We start from the raw sequence: 17,490 nt of genomic DNA on the forward strand, positions 1-17,490 counted from the left end.
CTCAACCGAAATCACAGTCGGACGTCTCTTGAATCCACGAACATGTTCACTCTTGTGGGAGTACAAATCATATTGTATATCACGATGTTATCGTAGCGTGGCACCTGCATATATTTTGGTGCTGCAACACTATAATGGAGAGGAAACTACAGCGGAAAATACTTACGTATAATGTGTTGTATTAATCTCTGTAGTTATACTTTTACAAAAAGTGACATTCGCATGACATCTGCTGGGAGTTTATAAGGAAACACGAGCTCTCCCGTCCTAATGGTCATTTTGCTTTTGTCATCGAGGTGGCCTTATAATTCTGTTGTTTCCGACGGCACGTGAAGCCATCATCACAACAGCTGACTTGTTGACCAGATCGCGTGATGACGTCACGTCGGGCTAACAACGTCGGATTATTTGACAGTCTGAAGTATTTCAAGGCGTAGCAGGAGAAACAAATAACTCAATCAGACACTGAAAGAGATTCTGTGAAGAAATGACACGAGAACATCATAAGCTTTACACATTTGGTTCGAGGAAATGTAAATTATAAACAAACATATATTGATTTCATGAGTGACTCATTTAACACTCCAGACTCAAATGGGTCACTTTTACAGTGAATCTCAACATAGTTTTATTAAAAAGTGGCACTCTGGACCGAGGTGAAATTACTCCAACAATAATTTGGTTTTATGTGTCACTATATAAGGGGCCAATTCGCATGGATCACTTCAAATGGATTGCAAGACAAGTTAGTGTATGGAATAGAGTAGAAAGACTCCAAAAAAAAAGAGACTAAATACTAATTTCTGTATTTATTGTGGTTTAACCTGAACAGCAATAGCTCAATGATTCAATAGCAGGTCCAGACATTCAAATAAAACAATAGATACAGCATGTAAGAGCCTCAGCCGACTTCAAAATAAGAGCACGTCCACGATCATGTAGGGCCATTTACATCAATTAAATCAGTTAGTCGGTCTGTCGAAAATCAATAAGTGAAAAAACGACTAAATACATAACACAATGTTTCAACTCAGTGTCACTCAGCAATATTATGACATCCTTATAATAAACTGGGTATAAGAAGTGGACGTAGTCCCTGTGACATCACCGGTTTGTTTGAGAAATATGGTTTGGAACCCTCAAGTTCAGTAGTCGTCGTTTTGTTCTTTTGTGACACAAGAAGGTGGAGCTGAGTAGAAAAAATATTCATTATAGGAAACCAAAATTGTTAAAAAGTACTTTCACTGTTAAAGGGTTGGAGTTTAAGATGGAAACACAACTCTCAGACAATACTGTGGTTGTCACGGTCAGGGAAAAAGACAATTGGGATGGACCCAAATGCAGACACAGGGAGCATAAGAATGATAAATGGTGGTTTTAATAAAGAAATATCCCAAAGAAAACTTACTTAGCAGGTAAATCCAAAAATTAGTTACTGAACAACAACCATGCAACAACCACAACGTATGTGCAGCAACAAGTTGAAGTGCATTGTAATATGAAATATATAAATTCTGCAATAATATGTGTTAAAATTAACATAAAAAGTAACCCCAATCCACATTATTATTGAAAAATATATTTTTGTTTTCGATCATAGAAGGTTTGTCTGCAGCAGTATAGAACTACAGGTGGTTGAGAAATTCTTCTCCAGAGTCAAGGATCCGTTTTAGTGCGCTCAGTATCACTGCATCAACGTCATCCTCTGTCTTGAACTCTGAGTGGTAGTTCTTCACGGGAAGGATAAAGTTTGGTTGCAAGCCCAGTGTAGCACTCAATTTGTCCATCTGAATTTGAAATATAAGAAATAAAAGTGATGTGTGAGTGTTAGAATTTTAAATGTTAAGCAAAATTGTATTAATTTAAATAATAACTCTACAAACTCATGCAATCACTGATGGAAACAAACCTTTTCCTTTAGGAGCTTGCTCTTATACACGTTCCTTAGACTTTTTCTCACCTCGGGGCAAGCTTCATCAATTTTGGTGAGAATTGCCACTTGGGGAATCCCTGCCGATTCAAAGCAGAATCCAATTCAATCAAATAAATGTTTTTCAGGTTATTTGATCCAATTTATGAACCCATCAAATTAAACCTTACCCATGTCTGACGCTGCTAGTCTCACTTCCCTCATCTTTCTGAGATGTTTATCACCCAGTATACCTACTGTGTTGGCATCGATGACACAAACCAGAACATGAACTTTGTCCTCCAGAGTGGGGTCCTTGTTGTACTTTGGATCATCTTCTGATATTTCATAGCGAGGATCAAACTGGAGAAGGAAAAATCAAATCAAAGAATAAAATGAATCTATCTTTACGTAAATAAAAGATCATATGACTGAAACACATCAAACAAATTCAGTAATTAATTGGACTGTACATTGTAACCCTCTTTTATGTGCCCCTTCATGGCCAGTTTGATGTCTTCCACACAAACTCCTCCATCAGTTCCCTCCTCAAGGCCCATGGTGTCAGTGAACACAAAAGGGTAAATAACCCCTGGTCGTTTGTTGATTGTGTAAGTTGTGTGCTGTAAAACAAACAAAAAAGTGCAGTTTTAATGACAATAATCTCAACCTGTTGACAAATGTCTACGAGACGGTTTGTCTCATTGGTTTCATTACAACTAGTACTGCATATATATATATATATATATATATATATATATATATATATATATATACACAAGAATGTAATAAATCATAATTCTAGCTGAAAGAGTTGTTTCATTTCATGAAGTATTACGGTGCATGACATACTTCCTCAGATAAATCCGTGACAACGGACTCATACCTTTCTGGTGAAGCTCTCTTGAGTGTTGGAATCTGTCAAAGCTCGACCAGTAATTCTGCCTTGCAAAACACTGTCCACAGAGTTGATGAAGCTGGACTTGCCAGCACCAGCAGGTCCATGAAGCAGAACTCTGAGCTGTTTGACTTCTTTGTTTTGAGGCTGATATTTTTTTACCAACTGCAGGTCTTTCTCATTATCGCTGTTCAATCAGGAAAATTATTATATTTCATATTACAATGCACTTCAACTTGATGCTGCACATATCTTGTGGTTGTTGCATGGTTATGACAGACATCTCTGTAATTAAACCAACATGTTACTTAATCTTAAAACAAAAAAAACAATGGTAGGAATAGAGACAATCTCATAAAAGGAATGTGTGTAGTTGCACATTTTTAGTTTTAAATAATTGTTAAAGAAAAGACATTAAACACCAGAGGCACCATAAATTAAACACACCACTCACCCCCATTGTAAGATCCTCCAGTCGTCCATCAAAGCTGACGAATAGACTGCACACATGATGTAATATATCCATAATACAAATAATCAGTCTTTTGTATACATGTATTAAACGTATCTTTGAATTCCACTGTGTGCATGTTTTTATTTACAACTTGTTATCTACTCGCCCCTCTCTTTCACAGTCCTGAATTGAATGTGCAAAGTAATACAGAAGTTTAAACAATGTTTTGAAATATTTGAGTATCTTACACCAAGAAGTCAGTTTTTTCCACATTGCAGCCACGGCTAAAAAATAAAATAAGGCAAAGTGTAAACAAGGAACATTAAACATTACATTTGACCAAAAACAAACCAAACGTCAACAGAATATTTGAGGCTTCATATTTCAGAATATTAATTGGTAAATTCAGACATTGACTGTTATAACCGGAAAAAGGAAATCGATCCAAATGAATAAATAGAAAACAATCAAACTAGCGCTTTCAATAAGAGAAAGTGAAAGTAGAAAGCTCAACCTTCGAGAAAATTTACTTTTTTACTTTTCACTTGACTCAAAGAAGTATCAGGACAGAAACCACAATGTAATTGCACTTCTGTATTAATTTAATGAAACAGTGCATAGTACCATACCGTAAGTCATGCAATCATAAGATCATTGGGTAAACATAGTTCAAGATGACGCTTTATTATTTTTTTTTTCTTTCCTAGAAACCTTTTAAGCAAAGTTTACCTGAATAAATCATATATTAAAAACAATCTTACCTCAGCTGTTGTGCCCGTAGGAATAAGTAGTGCTGTCAACCAGTAGTTGTTAGGGTTCCTGTCTGCTCCTAGTGTGTGATTCCCTGTCTTGTTTCCCTTCTGTCTGTGTGGTGTTGTCTGTCTATAGCAGTGGTCCCCAAACTACGGCCCGCGGGCCGGATCCGGCCCGCCTCCCCATTTGGACCGGCCCCCTGAACAATACCAGAGACGCGTTCCGATTTATTATTTTTTTCACCTGGCCCGCTGCCGTTGAGATTACAGTGAGACGCGGAGAAAATGTGGAGTGGTGCTCTTCGCAATAGAACATCTTTGATGGGACGTGTCGCGTCTCGGCCAATCAGCGTTCAGATGTCCACAGCGTTTGGGAAATTAGGTTAGCTTGAATGTCATGGTGTGTTCACACCGGACGCGTCGAAAAAATTCTCGACGCGTCTGACGCAGCAGTCTCGACGCGCGTCGAAAAAAAAGTGTGTTCAGACCAGACGCGTCGCGACCGCAGAGTACTTCCACTTTTTAGTGGACTGAGCTGCACTCCCACTGCGCTTCTCGCTGCTCTCTCTCTTCTTCTCTCTTTGATACGTGTCTCTGACTTTTCCACCTACGGCGGCAGATCTCCTCTGCCATGAAACACATATGCCGGTGTTACACCCCTACTGGTTTTCAAACCTACTGGTTTCCCTGCGCGTGCGTGCGTTGTGTTCTCTTAACATCTGCAGCGGGGCTCTGTCTCGCTCACCAGATTAGTCACACATTCACAAACATATTGCTGGAGATCTTCAAGCCACCGTTCATATCCATTTCGGCGATTACGATTGTATAAGTGAGCAGTGCATCACAGCCACGGATGAAGAAATACATTTTAGAAAAATAAAAATAAAAAGATCGCCCGACCTGGTTTCGATCTCTTTCACGCAAAAGGAGTCTGCACTCAAAGACATGCAGTCTGTGCGCTGCGCCACCAGATATTAGTTTGAAGTCAAGTAATTTATATATTGATCCATTAAGTGACATTTCTTATGTTTTCATGGGAACAGTTTGGTCGAAGGGATCTGGAACAACTGGTTACCTTGAGCGGATATTTACACTTTGAAACATGTTTAGCGATGCTTGTTCGCAACGCAACAACCACACAATACCGCACACAGGTGAGCACATTCTCACTAGCACCCCCGCTGGCCCTCCAGCAGACAAGGCAAACGTTATGTGGCCCTCTTAGGAAAAAGTTTGGGGACCCCTGGTCTATAGTATCCACCCCCGGTTTCCGCCCACTGCCACGCCCGCTTCCATTGGACCAGCTGTGTTGAGTTCGGGTAATCACCAGCAGTGGTTATAGGGACCATGTCTTTCTCTGGCTCACTGTCAGGTCGTTCCGGTAAGACCAGTTGTTCATCAGCAGCGCACAGGCTCGGTTGAGTTTCCCTCCCGACTCCACAGGCTCGGTGGAGTTGCCCTCCCGACGTTGGAGTGAGACTGCCAGTTCCCCCGTGTTGAGATTTGTTTGTTTGTTGTTTTTTGGTTTTGTGAATTCAGGTTAATAAGATCCTGAATAGAATACTGAAGCTACTGTGTTGCGTGCGTTTGGGTCCTCCACAACACTCATTGCATAACAGTAGTGCTGTCAACGTTGTTCCGGAGAGGCGTTACTGTCAGAGCGTCCTTTCAGTTTCCTTTATATCACGTGATTTAAAATAAATGTATTTTATTGCCAGTCTGTGTAAAGATGCACTTCGGATGTGTAACACATTGACAGAAAGATCCTTCACAAGGCACCACTCTAAAGCTTCAGTAATCTTGGTCACCAACAGTAAACTACAGAGATGCTGTGGTGACAAAGAATGTCTGTAAGCTGCATACTGAAGTACCATGACAGCACACTGACTCTCTGATGAATTATGAAAGCGTATATGTTATGTCCAATAAGATTGCGGATTCTGAAAGAAGTCAGATGACTATCTTTGTGTGGAAAAAGACTGTTTTCCCCTGTACTGTCAGATTTCCACTTCAACCTGCTAGTTGAATGGACTTCTCACCTGCTCTTGCAATTGCAGTGCCAATACTTTGCCTGTGACCAGAAAAAGTTGAAAGGTAAAGTTGAAACAGTTGTACATATTGGGGCAAGGAATTTGTAAAAAGCCTCTATGGTCGATTGGGACAAATCTTGTCAGTGACCTTGGGCATATAGAAAGAAAAGGTGTGTGAATGACGGAGCGGGTGAATACTTAGGGAGTGTGTAAAAAAAGCTGCTGTTTTTATGTTGAAGGTATAATGCTTTGAAACGTCTGCATAAATCCCACCTATGCTTGTTTCCATGAGTTATGGCCATTAACTCACGTTCGCCCTGTGTGTGTTGCTTCAACGTGCTCGATAAATAACTGTGTTCTCACCAGAGAAGACGGGTAAATAAATATATGTCAGACCCTTAAAACTAGGGACCTACTTTATTAACTAAATAGATAAGATATAAATCTAGAGCTGAAGATGTAGAATAATAAGAAATAAAGGTTCAGCTGGGAACTGTTAAGTATAAATATATATATATATATATATAAACCAACAGGCATTTTGTAAATGGTGTGTGCGTTATCCAATAAACATAATTAAATTCATGAATAAATAAAGAGTAATAAAATAATTAACGTAATGATTAAATTAAATACTGAGCGAAATTATTTTATGAATGTCGATCCTGTGGGGACCTTGTGGGGGATCTGACCACGTGTCAGTCGGGACTGTGAGCTGTCATCACTGGTAAGCAGAGAAGAAAGAAGAATCCTTTTCTTCGATTTAACCACGGTTAAAATGATTTATGTATTGTCCTTATAGTCTGTGTAAATAAGCCATAAAGAAGTGTTATGTGGTTTATAGCTTCCATGTGTCAGACAAACGCGAACCCAGAGTCAACTCTCCGTGGGTTTGAGACTCAAAGCAAGCCAAAAAATAGATCACTTTTTTTTTAAAAACATGACATTCAGATGATCATACCTATAAAAGTGGTACCTGTGTAACTGAGAAGTTGGACTAAAAACAACCAGATAATGACAGGAAAAGGGCTCGCAAGATGAAATAGTAAGATACTTTGCCTGTGTCCAGAAGAATAAATCATCTTAAAATGTAGAAGTTGTTCGACTGTTATCAGATACATCACCAAGCTTCTAATCCATTGAATACGCTTTTAATCGATGACCCTTGGACGTGATCGGTTGACCTGGTGCACAACGGTGTTGAGCCTCAACCGAAAGGACATGCGGTGATTCCACTCTGACAAACTGGGCACCCACTTTCAAGAAATAGGTGGGGGATTTTTTTTAAATTTAATGTCAGATAAAACAGTTAAATAAACAAATTCCGTTGAAGGAGTAAACACCTCCAACAACCGGACATGTTGCAGTTAACGATGTCTGTCAAAAGTATCATCACACCACCTTAATAAATATTTGTATGACATCATCATAATTTCTTATTACAGACAATGTGTTTTGTGAGGTCACAGTGACCTTTGACCACCGAAATCGAATCAGTGTTGCATAAAGTGTAAGACACCCGCCAACCAACCGGTTTCACCACTGGACCAAATGAGCGTCTAGTCAGCAGACAGCTGGAAACAATTGTTTTTGTCATTTTTATTTCCATGATTGTTGTTATAGGAATTACAAATGTTTCACTGCATGTTGGATATAACACAGTGTTAGTTGTCGTGTTGAGTGGAGCGAGTGAGGTTATACAGATAATAGGGCTGTGAAACGATTAAAAATTTTAATCAGGTTAATCACAGGTTTCTGTGGATTAATCATGATTAATCACATATTACCGATATTCTCGGTATATTTTGTGAGAACATAGAGATTTATGACAAAAGACGGATACATACACTACCGTTCAAAAGTTTGGGATCACTTAGAAATGTCCTTATTTTTCAAAGAAAAGCATTGTTTTTTTCAATGAAGATAACATTAAATCAATCAGAAATACACTATACATTGTTAATGTGGTAAATGACTATTCTAGGTGGAAACGTCTGGTTTCTAATGAAATATCTCCATAGGTGTATAGAGGCCCATTTCCAGCAACTATCACTCCAGTGTTTTAATGGTACATTGTTTGCTAATCGCCTTAGAAGACTAATGGATGATTAGAAAACCCTTGAAAACCCTTGTGCAATTATGTTAGCACAGCTGAAAACTGTTTTGCTGATGAGAGAAGCTATAAAACTGGCCTTCCTTTGAGCTAGTTGATTATCTGGAGCATCACATTTGTGCCATACCCTGTGGGCAGCGCTTGATTGGAGCCAATGTCCTCCTCCAACAGGACAATGACCCAAAGCACACCTCCAAATTGTGCAAGAACTATTTAGGGAAGAAGCAGGCAGCTGGTATGCTGTCTGTAATGGAGTGGCCAGCACAGTCACCAGATCTCAACCCCATTGAGCTGTTGTGGGAGCAGCTTGACCGTATGGTCCGCAAGAAGTGCCCATCAAGCCAATCTAACTTGTGGCAGGTGCTTCAGGAAGCGTGGGGTGACATTTCAACAGATTACCTCAACAAATTAACAGCTAGAATGCCAAAGGTCTGCAATGCTGTAATTGCTGCAAAAGGAGCATTCTTTGACGAAAGCAAAGTTTGAAGAAAAAAATTAATACTTCAAATACAAATCATTATTTCTAACCTTGTCAATGTCTTGACTATATTTTCTATACATTTTGCAACTCATTTGATAAATAAAAGTGTGAGTTTTCATGGAAAACACGAAATTGTCTGGGTGATCCCAAACTTTTGAACGGTAGTGTACATTTATACATTCTTCTATACAATGGTGCTGCAACTCAGCAGTTATTTAGCAGTTTTCTTCCATATGGAACATTAATACATCTTCATCTTAAACAGAATGTTTAACCCTCCTGTTACCTTTCGGGTCAATTTGACTCCATTCAATGTTTAATGTCGGTGTTCTTTGGGGTCAATTTGACCCCAGGCTGTTTTTCACTGTCAAACATATAAGAAATATCAACTTTTTTATATATTTAATGGGCTATTTAGGTAGTCAACAAACAAACATAAAGTACCTCACACTTAAACTTGGGAAGCAATATTAATTCTCATAATTTTCTGGAGGTTTTAATTGCTGGGGTCAAATTGACCCCGAGGGTAAAATATGTTAGTAAATGTAAAGGTAACAGGAGGGTTAAACAGAGCATTTTTCTCTTGTTTGTCAACCATTAACTCCACCATGATACAATCTAAAGGCCTCTAGTCTTCCTCTAGCAGCTGCTGAGGCAAACTGACTGTGTGGGTTTTCTTCATGAACTGGGCCGTGATGAAAGGGACGGCGGGGACACCGCTGCAAAGCTGAAACCTCACCGGCCCGGACACGGGGACAGATTGACAAGTGACTTTTCTTTTGCTCGGTCCCGATGCGCGCGCACGGAGCTCTGTGGCGCGCGAGACGGAGATCGATAAGTGTAGATGCGTAGAGACAGAAATGACATGCTGCTGTGGAGATACGATCAACAACAGACGTTTAGTTTAATAAAAGAACAAAGACGTGCGATAGAGAACATGTCAGGGGGCGGGCCAATCTTTTTAATGTCATGCGATCTACCAACACTACGCCGCGATCGACTGGCAGGTCGCGATCGACGTGTTGAGACCCTGATCTACAGGAAGTAAAAGTCGTAACAAGGTTTCCGTAGGTGAACCTGCGGAAGGATCATTACCGATGAACAGACCGTCTGCATGAGAGCGGACAGAGTTCAGATTGAAGTGGTGTATTGGAAGCTCATTTTGCAAGCGCCTTTTTTTTCGTCCCGATGTGCGCACACCAGCATCCGAGCTCTGCGGCGCGCGAGACGGAGATCGGAGTCGTGTTAACGCGACACTAGAGACAGAATGACATGCTGCTGGAGAGACGACCAACAACAGACGGATTGGAAGTTCATTCGCATGCGTTAAAAAAAATAACTAGTTAAACCTGTAATTTAATTAACTGAGTTAACGCGTTATTTTTCACAGCACTAACAGATAAGCATTGTGATATTCTGCCACATAGTTAATTTTACATTCGCTTGTATATGTAGATGACTTTTTGGCAAGAAGGACAGTGATGCTCCACATCTTGACAGGAATCCACGCAGAACGGGATAAAACAGCAAAGAAAACACCTGGAGGTGAAGACAAAGATAATTGTGAACTTCCAGTTAATACCAGTTTGTAAAAAACAATTTGTTTGTACTTTACATAGTTTCTCTTTTCCTTTTAATGAGATAGAAATTAGACACGTTTATAGCCGAGAAATGTTTTTTTACCCAAAAAGGGTGAGGCCCCCACAGATGGCCCAGGTCATCAGGCCGGCGGTGTGCTCGGTGCTGGTGATCACAGTCTGCTGGCAGTGGGGACACACAGTTTGTCCCGGGACATCATGCAGTGCCGGTGTTACTACCAAGTGAGTCACTGAGGATGAGAAATGTACAGCGCATCAAATTTAGGATTCATCTACATATTCTTTAGTATCCATAATCACTTGTAAATGTTAAACATGTTTACTAAAACCTGGAAGTTAGTACTTCCCCTTTTTGGGAATAACTAATTCAGTTTTTTTCTAATGCAGTATTTAATCATATGTGTAACTATTGTGGCCAGCAAGTCAGACATTTCCTGTGGTTTTCAGTAGACTTTCCAGTTTTAAATGTCATTACCAGATTTGAGGATACAATTTACTGAGTGAACTGACTCAGACGCACCAGCAGAGGCTGCCAGTAGCACAGCAACTGTAACTTGATAATGAGCTTCTGTTTTGTTTCTGTCTTTCGAATTTCTTTGCCCTGTAATTTACATTATTAAGGCATCCAGACATTGAGGGTTTGATGGTATATGACAGATTAGATTGTTCCCATTGTGTTTTGTGAAAAGGTCAGCACTATAAACAACAATACTTTAATGTGTATAAGATAAGAGATAAGATAAGATAACCCTTTATTCGTCCCAGTCGGGAAATTTCAGGATCACAGCAGCAGGTGCATCTTAGAGCATTAATAAAATATAACACCAAACACAATAACAATACTAAAAACTAAAATACTAAATATACAGAGGAAACTAAATATACAAGGGGAAACAAAGTAAAGTGCTGAGTAAAGTGTTTAGTTTGCCAGCATCTACAGCGATCTACTGCAGTTTGTTGTGCAGTTTGTTGTGCAGCCTGACAGCAGCAGGAAGGAAGGACTTGTGGTATCTCTCCCTCAGACACCGAGGGTGAATCAGCCGGTGGGGGGAGGGAGATTGCAACACATCTTTCATGTTAGACGTCTGAATTTCATATGATCTGCTCCTTACTCGTCTTTTGCACTCATGCATCAAAAGAAGAAACGGTAAACAAAAGCTGTTCATTGTGCACGAAGGCTAAAAACGGGCTATTCTTCTGATCAATTTGGAGGGAAACTGCAGAGTGTGCCCACTGACTTTGCGGTCTATGTAATCTCATTTCACACACTGGAACGAAAATACTATCATGCTCTGAGATGTGTGTCCATCGATGCATGTTCACTCAACGTCTCCCATTGATTTGAGGAAAACAATTTCAAAGACGTGGTTAATAAAGCATAAGAAAACCCTACAAACTACTGAGTTATGTTTAGTAAAGAACACCATGGATTAGCTTAAAATGACACATACAAAATCTAAACTAAACAAACATGCAAACAAAAGTACTTTGTTAGCTTTAGGCATCTAAACTACTCGCTTATGTTTAGGCAACACAAGTACTTCTTTCACATGGGACACAAACGGCAATCTCTTGTATGAAAGTGCACCCGATTATCCATCACCCTGATCGTCTCTCATGCAAAACTATGCGCGTACACATTTGACATGTATTTGTAAAACATTTAAAACAATGCTCTTACCTATTGTGCCAGGTGCAACCATGGCCGGAGCAAAAGGAACACCTGGTAGACAACACAAAGATATTTCCATAAAACACCTTGCATACAAGTGCATATGCTTTTTTTCTTACAGTAAAGGCTTACGTAAACAAAGGTCCATTTATTTGAAAGAAAAATGGTTGAAATATTGTTGTTAGGCCGTAGATGGGCAAAATGAACTTCAGGTAAGAGTATCAGACACAGACCTCCCTGATACGCAGCAGGTGGAGGCGCTGCAGGAGAGAAGCCCGGCTGAGGGTACATCCCTGGCTGCTGGACCCCATAGGTCATGGGGGGCCCAGGGTACGGTGGAGCGGACTCGTGGGGTGGGTATCCTTTTTCCATCTTCAGAAATCTTTTCTGCATGAGAAATGCGTATTATTATTTCCTTAAGTTGATTCACTGGTTTTAAAGTTATGAAGCAAAAAGTGTGGAAAAGCTTGTGAAGGCTTATTTTTAATAAACTACATTTGGTATTGTAACAATGCATGCATCAACAGTTTATAGATTTGGTTACAAATGCAGCCAGAAACAATCAAAATGATTTTAGATGAGCTAAGGCATAATTGACACGCAACATGTTACTGTAGTTGGTTAAGATAAGCTCATTTAATCTAATCTTTTATTAACTGCTTTATCGATAACAGTGCATGACATGTTTATTGTTATGCACTGCTGTGTTGGCCCCTACCCTGACTGCCAGGAACCTCGGGGTGACACTAGACAGTCAACTCTCCCTGACAGCCAACATTGCTGCGACGACGCGTTCCTGTAGGTACATGCTGCACAACATCAGGAGAATACGGCCTCTTCTTACTCAGAAGGCGGCACAGGTTCTGGTCCAGGCTCTGATCATTTCACGCCTCGACTACTGCAACTCCCTCCTGGCTGGTCTACCCGCTAAGGCCATCCGACCTCTGCAGCTCATCCAGAATGCAGCAGCTCGACTGGTCTTCAGCCTCCCGAAATTCACCCACACCACTCTGCTCCTCCGCTCTCTCCAGTGGTTACCGGTGGCTGCCCGCATCCGCTTCAAAACACTGGTTCTGGCGTACCGTGCTCTGAACGGATCGGGCCCCGTCTACATCCGGGATATGGTCACACCGTACACCCCGGCACGTTCGCTCCGCTCGGCAACAGCCAATCGTCTTGTGCCTCCTGCACCTCGAGCTAATCACTCGAAATCCAGACTGTTTGCTGTCCTGGCTCCTCAGTGGTGGAACGAGCTCCCCACTGACATCAGGACAGCAGAAAGTCTCTACATCTTCCGCCTGAGACTGAAAACACATCTTTTCCGACTATATCTGGATTAAAACACAGATTTGCACTTCAGTGGCACTGGGATGGCATTTATTGTGGTGCTTTTGGAGAGAGGGCGAGTGCAATCACTGGCACCGACAACTCAGTGGCAACTCAGTGGCAAGTGCCAGACTTGCCACTGACTTGCAAAGATAATGTATTTTTTTAGACTTACTTACAATATGCAATACGATATTGCTGTACAATACTGCTGTACTATATTGAATATTGTTTTGCTACTACTACGTTTCACTTCGTAATATATAACACTTATATTCCATGATATGTATAATGTACCCGCCTTTCTTTAATAATAATAAAATATATAATTAATTTTTTTACCATGTCATACTGTTATACCTCCATGAAATTCTACTTTGAGGAGATGCCACTGTTAGTCTAAACTTTAGACTCTAAAGTTTAAGCACTGGCACTCAGTGACACTTGCCAGCACTTGCCAGCAGATGCCGCAGCTAGTCAAAAAGTGCCACTACTAGTGAAAAGGTGCCACAGCTAGTCAAAAAGTGCCACTACTAGTTAAAAAGTGCCAGCAGACGGAGGGTTGGCCAGGCGCGTCTGCGCAGTGACGAGTCTGCAACGACTCAGTGAAAAGCTCCACTGAAGTGCCCGGACAGCGGAAGAAATCACTTTCATGATCACAGAATGGAGGAGCTGCGGTTTAGCTAGATAGATAGATAGATAGATAGCTAAAATAGCTAGCTCAATACACAGATATATATATATATAATTAGTGTCTTTTTGAAGACACTTACTTACAATATGCAATAAGATAGTGCTGTACATTACTGCTGTACTATATTTAATATTGTTTTGCTACTACTACGTTTCACTTCGTAATCTATTACACTTATATACCATGATATTGTAACGTCTCGGACGTTATGGCACTGATGACACGGCGACGGGACGACGTTATTAATCCTCCCTTTATTGGGCATCCACCAACACAGACAGCGTGCTCCTCTCGGCTCAGCAGCTCGAACGTCAACAACAACGGTTCCCGTCCACCACCCTTAACTCCCGTTATCCGACAGGTTAACCCCGCCTCCCCTCTACTCCGCCAATCACAGGCACGCCCCCTCGACCAGCACGCACGGTGCCACACTGATTGACAGCCACTTCACAGGGTCGCTACAATATGTATAATGTACCCGCCTTTCTTTAATAATAATTAAAATATATATATATATATAATTTATTGTTTTACCATGTCATACTGTTATACCGCCATGAAATTCTCCTTTGAGGAGATGCCACTGTTAGTCTAAAGTTTAAGCACTGGCACTCAGTGACACTTACCAGCGCTTGCCAGCAGATGCCGCAGCTAGTCAAAAAGTGCCACTACTAGTTAAAAGGTGCCACAGCTAGTCAAAAAGTGCCACTACTAGTTGAAAGGTGCCACAGCTAGTCAAAAAGTGCCACAGCTAGTCAAAAAGTGCCACAGCTAGTCAAAAAGTGCCAGCAGACGAAGGGTCGGCCAGGCACGTCTGCGCAGTGACGAGTCTGCGACGACTCAGTGACAAGCTCCATTAAAGTGCCCGGACAGCGGAAGAAATCACTTTCAGGATCACAGAATGGAGGAGCTGCGGTTTAGATAGATAGATAGCTAAAATAGCTAGCTAGATACACAGATGGATATATATATATATATATAATTAGTGTATTTTTGTAGACACTTACTTACTAAATGCAATAAGATAGTGCTGTACGTTACTTCTGTACTATATTTAATATTGTTTTGCTACTACTACGTTTTACTTCGTAATCTATTACACTTATATACCATGATATTGTAACGTCTCGGACGTTATGGCACTGATGACACGGAGACGGGACGGTGCCACACTGTGATTGACAGCCACTTCACAGGGTCGCTACAATATGTATAATGTACCCGCCTTTCTTTAATAATATATATTTTTTTTAAATATATATATATATATAATTTATTGTTTTACCATTTCATACTGTTATACCGCCATGAAATTCATCTGCTGGCAACTACATTCATCTGCTGGCAACTACATTCAACTACATTCATCTGCTGGCAACTACTGGCAAGTGCCAGTAGTTGCCAGTGAGTGCCACTGACATCTGCTGGCAACTACTGGCAAGTGTCACTGAGTGCCAGCGTCGCAAGGGGGATCTCGCCCCGACTGTGCTTTTGTGGTTCGAGTTGAGGAAGTGTTGCTTCCTGTGTTCTTGTTGTTCTTGGTTTGTACTCTAGGTTGAATGCACTTATTGTAAGTCGCTTTGGATAAAAGCGTCTGCTAAATGACATGTAATGTAATGCTCCATTCACCGAGCCAAATTCCATGACGAACTTGGCAATAGACAGTTCTGATTCTAATTCTAATAAAATAACTAGATATTTTGCGTGTAACTCGTCAATAACTAGTGCAGTAAAATGTACAATAGCATGCCTCTGCTCTGAAAATGTAGTGATGGCATCAAATGGAAATACTCAAGTACATTAAAAGTACTTCCAAATTGCACCGAACCACAGTACTTGAGCAAAAGTACTGAGTTACTTTCCACCACTAAGTGTATTTGGGCAACAGAGCTGGCGTTTAAAAAGCTCTTTGCTCTGATAATGTTGCTTTGTACTTGTCCACATCCGTAAGAGCCTCTGTCGGTGAAGCAAACCAACATGCGTTATTGCTTTGTTTTGAAAGCCGAAACATTTTATACCACAATGTATGCTGATCAGTCTCAATAAACCCACCCAGTCCCACCCTGACTTCCTGGCTTCACTACGCATGTTCTTTACATTTGTGTTTTAAAGTGATGGAGAAAAAAGAAGGTCAACTTCCACATACATACACTCAGCTGATTACTTTCACATTGTCACATCAGTTTGAATTGAGATTTACCTTCCTGTTACTTGAAATAAAAACTAAAGGTACCCACCCTATCTGTTGGAGCCTGGTAGTGAGGCAGGAGGAATCACGATGAAGCCACTGGAGACGGAGAGAATATAGAAGGAGGTATTTCCTGTTTTTCTTCAAATGTAATGGAGGGACTATGGTCAGCTTCACGATGCTCCCTCCCTCTTTCCCCTCCCTTTGCCTCCATGTGACTGGGTGGGTCTTAAGAATATGAACAGAATAAATATTACAGTGTGTGTTCAATATTGTACAAATAATGGTCAGTACGGCAATAAGAGTTATGAATACAGAACTCGGCGAAAAGAAGAGCGGTGAGCCGAGCCGGATCTTTGCCGAGAACAAAGTATTTATTGATCTAACATCATTGCGTCATACTGTTGTCTCTGTGTGTCAGTCAGCAATCCTGGAAAAATCTCATTCAATACCGCTCACTGTGACTGAGTATTTGATCTAGATTCTAGATCAGTGGTGCCAGGGTTATGGCCTGCGGATCGGACTCGGCCCGACTGTACGTCACATCCGGCCCGCGGGAGATAAGGGGAGAATTTTATTGTATTTTATTTTTTATCCATTTTTTGGGGGGGATTTATTTTTGGTGGAATCTGTCGACTGCACGTCACACCCGGTCCGCGGGTGATAAGTAAGGTTGGGTACCGGAAACCGGTGCCACATTACAACCGGTAATACTCGGACCGAAACGCAACGCACATTTCGGTGCTTCTTTCCGGTGCCTGAGCCGATTGAAATTGAAAAAAACTATTGTTGTGAACTTCTCTGGTGACTCCGCCCTGTCAGCAGGTTGCGAGCCTCTCATATTTAAGTTTGACAGCGGAGGCTGCGCCGTGTGTGACTGCGTGAACCCGTGTGGAGCACACCAGCGTCAGGCTGGACGACGGGGAGACCGTCACCGGTCCCCCTGAACACGGGGAGACCGATGATGACGAGCAGCCGGAACTCAGATTAGTACCGGAACGTTGATTGCAAGTCTTGCATTCATAAAAGTAGCCCAAGAAATAATAAATTAGCCATTATAACTGTAAATAACCCAATAAAAGGTTTATTGTTTTGTGTTGATTGCCTTATTTTGTATCTTCTTTATTGGTGTTGATGTATGCCTTTTTATATTGTTTTAATGGTTTTGTATATGTTTTAATCTACTTCCGGTTTGAGCTACATTTGACTTTTATTTTGAAATGTTAAAAGGAAGCGCACCTTTATTTTATGTTAATATATAAACTTGACGGTACGGCTAAATGTTACGGACGGATGCGCATTTTATTTAAAGTTTGATAGTTTTAATGGACCCGTATGAGGCTAACGCTCTTACGGTGGTGACAAGGTGGTATTA

At 40.9% G+C, this 17,490-nt stretch overlaps 2 protein-coding genes across 2 annotated transcripts; both read right to left on the reverse strand.

Moving 5' to 3' along the window:
* Positions 1 to 794: 794 nt before the first annotated feature.
* LOC130188732 (interferon-induced protein 44-like) lies at positions 795 to 5,140 on the reverse strand. The gene is made up of 8 exons (XM_056407200.1): positions 4,023 to 5,140; positions 3,510 to 3,545; positions 3,262 to 3,307; positions 2,796 to 2,994; positions 2,383 to 2,532; positions 2,101 to 2,272; positions 1,910 to 2,010; positions 795 to 1,787 (listed from the first exon to the last, which is right to left on the reverse strand). The coding sequence occupies exons 2-8, from the start codon at positions 3,532 to 3,534 to the stop codon at positions 1,626 to 1,628; spliced, it is 855 nt and encodes a 284-aa protein (XP_056263175.1). The 5' UTR covers positions 3,535 to 3,545; positions 4,023 to 5,140; the 3' UTR covers positions 795 to 1,625.
* Positions 5,141 to 7,319: 2,179 nt separating this feature from the next.
* On the reverse strand, positions 7,320 to 16,456 carry LOC130189240 (cell death-inducing p53-target protein 1 homolog). Its single transcript, XM_056407997.1, has 5 exons — positions 16,165 to 16,456; positions 12,141 to 12,294; positions 11,917 to 11,958; positions 10,321 to 10,465; positions 7,320 to 10,176 (listed from the first exon to the last, which is right to left on the reverse strand). Exons 2-5 carry the CDS (start codon positions 12,277 to 12,279, stop codon positions 10,071 to 10,073), a joined length of 432 nt encoding a protein of 143 aa, XP_056263972.1. The 5' UTR covers positions 12,280 to 12,294; positions 16,165 to 16,456; the 3' UTR covers positions 7,320 to 10,070.
* Between the last annotated feature and the right edge of the window lie 1,034 nt (positions 16,457 to 17,490).

This window comes from Pseudoliparis swirei, chromosome 23, assembly GCF_029220125.1.
Source record: "Pseudoliparis swirei isolate HS2019 ecotype Mariana Trench chromosome 23, NWPU_hadal_v1, whole genome shotgun sequence".
In the NCBI taxonomy this organism is placed as follows: Eukaryota; Metazoa; Chordata; class Actinopteri; order Perciformes; family Liparidae; genus Pseudoliparis; species Pseudoliparis swirei.